Source organism: Phytophthora infestans, genomic scaffold, assembly GCF_000142945.1.
Source record: "Phytophthora infestans T30-4 supercont1.23 genomic scaffold, whole genome shotgun sequence".
NCBI classification, from domain to species: domain Eukaryota; phylum Oomycota; class Peronosporomycetes; order Peronosporales; family Peronosporaceae; genus Phytophthora; species Phytophthora infestans.
The window spans coordinates 973,502-984,717 of NW_003303736.1; the positions used below are offsets into that span (position 1 = coordinate 973,502).

An 11,216-nucleotide genomic window follows, 5' to 3' on the forward strand; every position below is an offset into this window, starting at 1 on the left:
ATTATTGGGTTTTGCAATATAAATATGTATTATTGGTAGTTGAGCTTATCAATACAATATGGTATTGGACCAGTTATTGACAATAAATATGGCAAAGGCTCCCTGGTAGGAACCGTTTAATTGTTTCGATATGACATCACCAATCAGATCTTATGACATCATTTTCGTTGTTCACCACACTATCTCCACACCAACCTGAAACCGGTGGCTACGAGAGTGTCTTGGTAAGCTACGATACGCGAGCCACAACTCAAACTTCACTTCATTTTTGAACTACGATGGTCCTAAACAAGCAAATCGCCGCCTACTTCTTCACAATACTAGGTCAAGGGCTGTTTCGCTGCAATATTTGCGGCAACAAGCGGAAACAAACTGGAGGGTCAACTAATACTTAGCACAAATTATTAGTTGCTACATCGTTCCGATGAAGTACTTAGAAACAAATATTCTAACAAGATGCTCAGTCAAGAAAACTATTCTTGACTCGCTTTCTTGTCGAGAATAATCAATACATTTCATTAAGTGTTGTGTCGTCCTCTAGATAAGAATTGTAGGTCCAGCCGCTGCCTGGTATAGTGCACTTGTGAAGCAGCAGCTACATTTCCAGACTTCCCGGCTACGTAATAGCAAACGAAACAAGCAACTCCTCGCACTTGCTAACGTGAAGATGAAACATACAAGTCTACCTGACAGCCTGGAGCAAAGTTTGCAGGAACTAAAGAAGGAAGCAGCTGAATTGCCCTGGTGCCGGCCTTCCTTGGAGGCTCTCCAGAATAACACGGACTCAGAAGATGAAACTTCAAAATTTGAAGATGGCCCCGCCTTATATGTTGCTGATAGTATATACGCTTCGAAAACTAGTCAAGACGGGCAAGACTACTTTTTAGTTTCTTGGGTGGGGTTTCAAGAACTAACCTGGCAGCCGTCGTCAGACCTACCACAGAACATGATAGCGACTATTAATGATGAGGAGCTTGGTGGCCAGTCGACTATCGGGTCAGCATACGCACGGGGATCATGGCTGGTGCAAGAGTACAATACATAGCTAGATATTGCTCCAATATATTTAAATTGCGGAATTTTTTTTTATTGGGAGTGCTCATATTGAAATTTTTATTGCGGCAAAACTTTGCCATCAATACAATACAGTATTGTATTTTCCGACCTCTGCCGGTGACAGCGACCCCATGTACAAGTCTTTTGCTTACGCTGACCGCGACCTCCAGCCTTACCAGATCTCCTCGATCGTGACGATCCCCACCAGCTTCGACTTCAATTACACGTCCGATGGTGACATGGTCTCGAACGTGGCCTACGACATGTTCACGAGTTGGACGCCTGCCGGACACCCTAACTACGAGCTCACGGTGTGGCTGGCAACTTATGGCGATATAAAGCCTAAGTCAACCACTGGTCAGCCTATCAAGACCGTGAACGTTGCCGGCGTCGACTTTGACTTGTACTTCGGGTACAACCAGAACATCGATGCGTTCTCGTATGTCGCTAAGCAGCCGGTTACGAGCTTCAAGGGCGACCTCAAGCTGTTCTTCACTGAACTTTCGTCCGACAATACGATCTCTGGAAATCAGTACTTGCAGGTGCTGCAGGCTGGCACGCAGGCTTTCAAGGACACCAACGCCAAGCTGAGCGTTACAAGCTACAGCGTCAGCGTGATTTAAGTCTATTCCGCGGAGCCAGTATCAGTTCTCTGGTAAATCTCTTTAAGGCAATGAAGGCTCATCCTATTCATTGGAGGTAGATTTGTATTCGTTGCTTGATTAAGTTGATACGACGCCTTCTTTACGACCAAACGAGTTTCTCCCAGATATCCGCTCCCATTTCATAATACTCAAGATTGTTTTATGTTTCCAACTTATCGATCACCGCTGATATTTAGCTTTGGTAAACAGTTGAAACACTGAAACTTTGTGATATCCTTGTCCAGTGATCACCACTGTGATGCCCCTAGGTGAAGAAACGCCAGTACGACGGATCGGCAAGCCAGCACAAGTAGACCGAGTGAAGAATGGGGAAAGTACGTATAGCAATCAGCAGTTCTGGTACAACAGCAGCGTCGATCGGATAACGATGATTTCTGGTGTCGACAGAAGCAATATTTCCTTCCATTAAAATAAAACAAGCAACATTAGCTGTCATACAGAAGGAATGGTCGTATATGATAAATTTGGATTCCCAAACCAGTGGTTGTAATGTGATTTTTTGTTCTGATACAAATTAGTACCGATCTTTAGAGTTATCGAGATAATCGAGCTTAAAGTTGGCCATTTGATTTTCGCACTTAACCGAAACTGTGGCATTTATTAGAAACTTCCATCGAAGAAACTGTAAAACTACCCGCGTTCAATTGCTTTTAATAAGAGCTTCTAAATAACACTTGAATTTTTAATTTTGAAAACAAATTGAGCTCACAACACTCCTAAATGTATCGTCATTTCGAGGGCCCATAAATGGAGATAATATTTTTGAGCGACCACAACTTCTTCAGTTTTAAACATTCTGTAGGTTATAGAGCTCAAGAGATAGAGGAGCCGCCCCGCTTTCGCTTGAGTGCTTAAATCGCGATTCGTACTTAGGTTCGTAAGTATCATTTTGTTTTGGGTACGTCGCCTTTTGTACTCGTGTCATGAGTACAAAAGGCGACGTAAAGACAAGAAATAGAGCTAGAGTATCATTTTGTTTGACGCAGGTTCAGCAATCAAAAAGCGTTGGTCATTGGTCTAAATAGAACATGTACCCATTTGATGAATTCGAAAACACCATCATATCTCATAGGAAATCTAAAAAGCAGGCTAGCGTGATTGATTGTAGAGCCCACACAATGCAAGACTCTGGAAAGTACATGTACAGTTAATATAACTGAAAGAGCTTTTTTAGATTTAGTGGCGCAAGAAGTCGTGTGGTGACAGGAGATGGATAACGACAATGGCTTTGCAATATTAGACACAAACGTGTGTAAAATAGTTGTTAAACTCAAAGTTATCCTAAAATCGAAAACATGGAAAGCTATAATAGCGAATGACAAAACTAAAACACTTCATAATTAGAAGCAACAAGGCTCAGCTGTTCCGGTTTATTGCGAGCCGGTAAAATCTCAAGAGCCAGGTTCTCAAGGATTAAAATGGCTCATTTGAGATCGTGCTGAGAGTCAGGAACATTTGTGAAACGTCCGAACGTGTTCGTTCGAAGCCCACTTCACTACCTTTCAGTGAAACGACAGTCTCACCTCGCTGATGTTGCCACCTCCAACATTTTGGTCGACGGCATCGATTTTTTTTTCAGTTTTCTTTGAAGCACTCTGGTGTAAAGAACGACGCCATTAGCATCGATACCGTCAGCGAGCGTGCTGTTCAATGGTGAATGCGGTATCGCTGCGATGGCCCAAAGTTTGAATCGAATCTCGCAGTCATTCAATCAAGATCCTAATCATGAGCTTCGTAGAGGGCTCGAGTAACTCGCTGGAAGCCTCTTCAATGATGGCTCTCACGATTACGAAAAGAACACTGAACAACGTGTTTCCTTATCTTTGAACCAACAACAGAGCAGACCCAAGGAGCCTTGGAAGACGCCAGCTGGGTGTTTGAGGGGGCCCTCATTTCACCGGACCTTGAGTGGAGATCGGGTGAGGTCTGTGAGTAAATTGGAAAGAGTTGATAGCTGCCACAACTACCACTTGTATCGCTGGAATTCGCTCTTTTTCTCTATCCTCCGAATATTTTTGTTTGTTTCCGATTATTTTTGAGTAAAAAAAACTACCGGTAGCGCGAATGAGGAGCTTTACAGTGACATTTATCCCAGCTAAATTTATCGCAAGTCTAGTAAGTTATTCTTTGGATCATTACACTCACTTGTCAAGCGTCGCCAAAGGAATCTGAAGAGCCACTTGGAAAGAAACTGCAGCGATGGAGTTGGTGACGAAGGTTCGGGACGCCGAGCACTGGGTGCAAGTGCTGGAGAGCAGCGAAAAGAAGTTAGTCGGTGCGTTCCCACTTTCTGGAGCAATCGAAATGGCTGCAGGCGATAGATAACCATACTGCGGCAGTTGTTGACGTGCACAAGGATTGGTGTGGGCCATGCAAGATCGTGGAGCCGTCCTACAAGCGCTTGACTACGGATATCGAGCACGCAGAGCGTCGAGTCATGTTCGCGACCGTAAGCGCACATTTCGATACTACGATGTTGAAACTCAATCGTCGTTTATTTTAGCTGAATGTTGGACTTCATGTCGATGGTATCGAGGACACTGGCAGTTGCAAGCCTCGGTTCCTCCTTTTTAAGGTTAAAGGAAGATGTGTTTGATGTTACCTAGGCTTTGGAGCAACCATAATAACAACGAGATACCGTGGGTTTTAGGACCGCAAGCAAATCGCAGATGTGGACGGAGCGAATGCACCGCTACTAGAGCAATCAGTTAAACAACATTTACCACCGATCGGGAACGACGATGAAGAAAACTAACATGACTCGATATTAAAATCGAAATACAAGATCACGTGTTGGCTCTGTACGAGAAGTTCTGTGTCTTGCGTTATGAGCGATTGGTAATCATTCAACAAGACAGGACACGTCAAGGACTCAGTGCATGGTTGCCTAACAAAAACGAAATAGCGTCGTGGACTTTATCTAGTATAAACACATTTTGTTTTGCAACCATAGAGATTTACAGTAGTAAATCTAGGCTTACCGGCCATATGCGCAGGACGACCTTCTTGGGTACGATCGAAGCGTTTAACTTCACGAAACGCAAAGTGTTATAGAGACGTTAAATTGAGATGGCGTTTGACGCACCACTTGTCATGCCAACCAGTTGAATGAGGTCGCTTATTTTGGCCGTCTGTCATGGATAAAAGGTGGGTGTGTTGGCTAAAATACGCGAGATGTGGCTAATATATACCACCATCGAAGACCAGTTGCTCATACTTGGACTAGCACGGTCGCAAAACACTTCATCCTTTTCCTCCAGCACTGTCGCATGATGAATATCTCTACGAAGCACAAAAAAAGTAATCAGCCCGGGAGCTTGGACGAGCACATTAGCAAAGCGTTGATGAGATTCCTGCGCGATGATTCATAACACAGGACGATCGACAGTCCGTAGTATTTCTTGGATGGTCGTATTGTTGTTCATCTTTCCACTTCTTGCAAATTTTGCGAAGCTGAACTCCGCGTATGACAGCTTCTTGGCAAATTCACCGGAGTCTTTCTTCATGGAAGCCATTTCTTTCGTCATCTCAGTAAGCTTACTGGGAGTAAAGCTCCAGATAGTGCGCTTCGCTTTCGTTTTGGAGGAGCATTCCCAAGGTAAAGTCGACTCAGAGTTCTTAGCCGACACCCGAAGGTCGCAAAAAATGTTCTCACGCGCAATTTCTGACTTCATTTCGTAGTTCTCCTCGTCCAGCTTCACAACAGCGTACGGCTTCTTCCCAGGGCTCGAGAAGTGGTAGTATCTCTGCGCTGTAGCCAAGGCTTTCGAGACCGCTGATTTATGATCAGCCGTGTACCTGGCTAAGCTGCCATCTTCAGCACTCAGCAGGTTGGTAAGTTTCGTTCCAAAGCGTCTTGAATGTCTTGTTACTCCTTGTGACAGATGCAGGAAGCAAGGACGTCGTCTTTCTCATTGATTCCGGCCACTTAACTGACGGAGAAAGAGGCGGAAACACAGCCCGCCAAGAAAGAGCGGTGCAGCTGGAGCTCAAGGGTCTGTCCACTCTCCCGGTTCATTGGCATAGCGATAGGCAAGGCGATGGCTCTGCTTGCTGCTCCACGAGTAAGTTGAAGTGAGACCATCACTCTGAATGTTATTAAAAATGGCTGCATAAACACGTCGCGTTGGTTCATTGTACCAGCTTCCATTGCAGTGAGTTTGTGCTACCTACCCAAGAAATAGAGCTAGATCGAAATTCTAGGTGCGACAAAACTCATTTGAATCAGACCAAAAATCACACAAATTCGGTTGGAGTCCAAATCATAAAATACCATTCCTTTTGTAAATTGCTTAGTTTATGTTAATGGAAGGAAATAGTGCTTCTGTCGATAACAGAAATCATCGTTATCCGATCGACGCTGCTGTTGTACCAGAGTGCTATGTGCACTTTCACCATTCTTCACTCGGTCTACTTGTGCTGGCTTACCGATCCGTCGTACAGGCGTTTCTTCACCTAGGGGCATCACTGGACAAGAAGATCACAAAGTTTCAGTGTTTCAGCTGCTTACCGAAGCGAAATATCAGAAAGTTGGAAACATAAAACAATCTTGAGTATTATGAATTGGTAGTGGATATCTGGGTGAAACTTTTTGATTTGTAAAGAAGGCGTCGTATCAACTTGATCAAGCAACGAATGCAAATATATTTCCAATGAATAGGATGAGCCTTCATTGCCTTAAAGAGATTTACCAGACAGCTGATACTGGCTTCGCGGAATAGACTTAAATCACGCTGACGCTGTAGCTTGTAACGCTCAGCTGGGCGTTGGTGCTCTTGAAAGCCTGCGTGCCAGCCTGCAGCACCTGCAAGTACTGATTTCCAGGGATAGTATTGTCGGACGGAAGTTCAGTGAAGAACAGCTTGAGGTCGCCCTTGAAGCTCGTAACCGGCTGCTTAGCGACATACGAGAACGCATTGATGTTCTGGTTGTACCCGAAGTACAAGTCAAAGTCGACGCCGGCAACGTTCACGGTCTTGATAGGCTGACCAGTGGTTGACTTAGGCTTTATATCGCCATAAGTTGCCAGCCACACCGTGAGCTCGTAGTTAGGGTGTCCGGCAGGCGTCCTCGTGAACATGTCGTAGGCCACGTTCGAGACCATGTCACCATCGGACGTGTAGTTGAAGTCGAGGCTGGTGGGGATCGTCACGATCGAGGAGATCTGGTAAGGCTGGAGGTCGCGGTCAGCGTAAGCAAAAGACTTGTACATGGGGTCGCTGTCACCGATAATGTTGTATCTCGTGTGCCAGGCGATAGTCATGGTTTCACTCCAATCCACACCCGTGCATTGCTTGCCGGCAACGGCCCAGTTGTTGTTTACGATCTTGTACGCTCCGACTTCAACTTTGCCGTTCTCTTAGTCGGTACTACCACAGAAATCCTCCGCGTGGGCAGTCGCTGCAGCAAGGGCGATGGCGGCTGGTAGCAGGAACTTCATCGCTGCAGTGGTCGAACTTGGGGTTGAGAGGGTGGATTGCAGAATGAACCCGGACATGGCAAAGAGCCAATCTCACCCAGTGCCAAGTCCCATCCTAAAAAGCTTCATCCGGACGTTTGCTGCTGATGTCGCAGTTTGGAACTGAGATTAGTCCTGAGGATGATCCGTTTTCCGATAGGCGGTAAGGTCCCGAGACCATAAGCGTATTCTTAGCAATCGGTTGTAGATAGAAGCAGGAGCGGTATTCATTCGGCTTTCTGCAGAGTAGTGCAACAGTCACTTCAAGCACCCCCCCCCCCGCTCCTTCAAGCTTCTCGAATGTCGCCAAGACACCTTGCTCCGAACACGCTTGCCTTTCTCGGCCCAGGACACGCCTCTGAGCTGACGGAGTTCTGCTACGTACGCCCCCGCCGTGTAATTGACGAGGAAGCGGTTGCTCAAGTCGTGCGACCTGACTCTGACGAGGACGGGCAAGAAATATCGGTGCCTACTCCAACTTTCGAACTCCGGACTGTTGAAGCGGAAGAGGGGCAGCTGTGGCCAGGAAGTTACTTGGCGCACCCAGTAGCGTTCGTTCAACCAGGAGGACCACGAATTGGCCAATGGGCTTACGGTGTTGTTCTTCGCTACGATGTGAGCTCGAAAGGAACCTGGCTTAGTGTGCTTTCCGGCGATGAAACCATGCTTGTCCCTTTGCTCGAGCCGATACGTATTATCAAGGCAGACCCAATTACCTACGCACTTCAGATCGGTGCAACAGTATCTGACATGGCGCTAAACCCGAAGGAACTTCTCCTTCAACAGGACACGATCATAGGGGCGTGCTGCAAGAAGCGGGGCGCTCTTCCTCCATCGGTACGAGCATTACTTTCCGTGCCATTTTCTCCCGACGAACGTATCCCTCTCGTTCAACCCTCTACTTTGGGTGTCGTGTCCGTACGTCGCCAGCATATTCTAGATTGCTCCATGGGGAAACGAAAGCGAAACGCGCTCGATTTATATCGCGACACGATACCGGACAGCCAAGGCGAGGCTGCGTCAGTTACGAGTGAAGCTAGGCCAGCTGGAAGACGTTCGAATAGCGCTTCAAGGACCTATAGTAGCTTAGATGATGCGGACATACAGGAAGTTCAGCAAATGAGCCGTACACTCGGCAAACGACGGCGCGCAACAGACCCGAGCCTTCGAGACCGCCGCAGTCGACTACACCTCGACGATAGTGATCAAGACGAAGAAAGTGAGGGCGTCGGCGCCCGCGAAGCCTTCCGGCAGTCAGCAACCCAGCGACGCGTTAGCAAGACGGTTCTCCAGCCTCGTTTCTAAGGTAAGTCTGCTGTGTATGTGCTAGAACGAATGCAACATTCCAGAAACGCGTCGTTCCTGCGGCTCCCACCAGTATGTCGTGGGCTTCTCGACTTCGGTTTCCTCGCGCGAGGCCTTACGTTGATGCACTGTCGACCGGCCGATATATGGGCCCAAGTAAAAGCACAGGATTCTAACACCAGTATGACTGATTTCTCGGAACGCAACGCACTACGCGCCGCGCCCTCAGCAACGTCCCGCTCTGATATCAGCAGTGCACTCCGCGCTCTTCGAGGTTTTGCTCAGGAATTCTATGTGGAGAACGTAACGGATCTCATCGATAGCGCACTGACGTTTATCGAGCGATACAGAGGCATTGCAGACTCAGACGTAGTCGGTTGGAAGCTGATCAGCTTCTGGGTTACGAAAAAGTTTGGGAAATTTCGTAGCTGTGTCGTCGCTCGCGATCTCGATTCAGCCCAAGATGTTCACCACGAATTCTCACGCATGGACGAGGACTTACTCGAGCTACTTGACCTACGCCGATCTCACAACAGCGGCCCCGCCGCGCATCGCGAAGCTACAACCAGCCGGGCGGAGGTCGTGGATCGGAACGCCAGCGTCGACAGTCATCTGTTCCTACCGAAGTTCTATCTGCTCTTCCCCGCCAAGGCGACAAACGACTCTGTATGAAGTACAACTCCGTCCTCGGGTGCTCCGGAGATGGCCGCGGCGGGTGCTTCGATAGCAAGCGAGCACATTTCCGGCCACAGCAATTGCCGGACGTGGTCAAAGTGTACATCACGGAGAAGTACAATGGGCTCGCAGAGCCCCCGAATCAGTGACTACAGGAAACGACTGGACGCCAACACCAGCAACACCAGTTCGCGTTCCAAGAACGCAGGTCTGTATCCGCATCGTCGCCAACGGTCCAGTTACTTAGGCGTATTGCCGAAGTCTCCGAGGCTGAACGGCGTGAACAAGTTCGTGTATTTGCATCCAAGTTCGATATGGTGCCTCCCCCCTCCAGTGATCAAGGCGACACAATTGATGCTGCGGTCGCTAAATTCCTGTCAGATCTCGCTAGCCGTTCACAGTTATCGCTACCGGCCTTTGTTCGACTAGTGCGTGGTCAAACACCCACAGATGGAAGGCCAAACAAAGCACTATATGAAGTCCCCGTGCCATCTAATTCCAGTCGGCAAAGTCTGTATCGCCAATGGAACGAGATTGTCCGCGAAGGAGTACGCCCAAAGTGGACTGATAAGGCCGCACAGATCCTGCTGATACGACCGCCAAACCACAAGAGCGCCATCACGAACCCACAAAGCGCTCGCCGCCACATTCGTAAAGGGCAGCGCGATGGCAGGTATCTCGTGCTCAACGAGAGTGTGTTGCAACTCTGGCCAGAGCTTGTTGTCAGCCCCGTCGGCGTAATCGAGAAGGCGGGTGATGACACGCGAATGATCAATGATTACTCCTACCCACGTGGGTCTTCAGTAAACGAAGTAACTGATCGAGCCAACTTCCCGCCCATTTCGTACAATCCACCTCGGGATATTGCACGCCGCATTCACGAGTTGCGGATCCAGTACCCGGACGAGGAAGTACTCATAATGCTCGGAGACGTCTTCGGAGCTTTCCGGCACGTGCCGGTGCACGAAAACGCAGTGTACAGGTTCACATTTGTGTACGATGGCTACGTTGTCATCGACTTGTCCTGTGGTTTTGGCTGGTGTGGATCGCCGGCCTTTTATTCTATGGCAGGCTTAGTTATTAACGACCTGTATGAATCGACAACCCTGACGGAGGCGTCGGGCCCCGAACTTGGCCATCTGCAAGGTAATCTGTGGTGTGATGATCACACTTGTGTAGAGGTCAACCGAGGCCAGCGCTGCCAGATAGCAAACTCAGCTCTACGACTTGCGATGGCTACCGTCCTAGGACCCACCGCGATCAATGACAGGAAGTTTACAGCTTGGAACACACAAAACAAAGCTCTTGGTCTGATCTGGAACACAGCAGACGGTACGGTGTCCATTCCAAACGATAAGCTGGACAAGGCAAGCCGGCGCCTCAACGAACTCGTTGCAAGAGGACGAGCTACACGGACGGAGCTCAACAAGCTACTTGGTATTATGAGGCATGTGACGACTTGCTTCCCGCCGGCACGATCGTTTTATCAGCGTGTCCACGTTGCTGCAATTACTGCGCCACTGTTCGGCAGTCGCAAAATGGAATCGGAAGTGCTCGAGGACTTGCGCTGGTTTACGTCAGTAATCGACTACAAGGACCATTTCAATAGGATCCCGGTTGAAGAGCTTGCTGGAGCTACCACACCAAGTGTTCACGTCTACGCGTCCGGGTCAGGGCTTCGTGTCTTGGAGCCGCAACGAAAAGAATATATACGAGTGCAGTACAGCGAGTTGGAGCTCCAACACATTCAGTCAGGTACATTCGAGAATTCTATCAATGTTCGCGAACTCCATAGCGCGGTCTTAGCAGCACTTCACTGGGGGCCGCGATGGCAGCACGAGCAACAAACACATCCGGTGCACGTTCGCCTCCACATAGACAGCACAAGTGCAGTAGCATGGGCCAACAGCCGTCTCAGCCGCCATCCGACTGCCCAGCTTTACAACCGACTGCCCAGCTTTACAACCGACTGCTCTCCTTTGCCGAATTTAAGTATCACTTGGCGCTCTCAGCAGAGCACATTGCCGGAAAGCTCAACATCATGGCCGACGCAGGGT

The 11,216-nt window shown here is 48.4% G+C and overlaps 1 protein-coding gene across 1 annotated transcript; it reads left to right on the forward strand.

Moving 5' to 3' along the window:
- Positions 1-3,885: 3,885 nt before the first annotated feature.
- On the forward strand, positions 3,886-4,525 carry PITG_11375 (uncharacterized protein; the record flags this gene model as incomplete). The annotated part of the gene is made up of 4 exons (XM_002900926.1): positions 3,886-3,996; positions 4,061-4,170; positions 4,225-4,296; positions 4,372-4,525. The coding sequence occupies 4 exons, from the start codon at positions 3,921-3,923 to the stop codon at positions 4,474-4,476; spliced, it is 363 nt and encodes a 120-aa protein (XP_002900972.1).
- Positions 4,526-11,216: the final 6,691 nt, after the last annotated feature.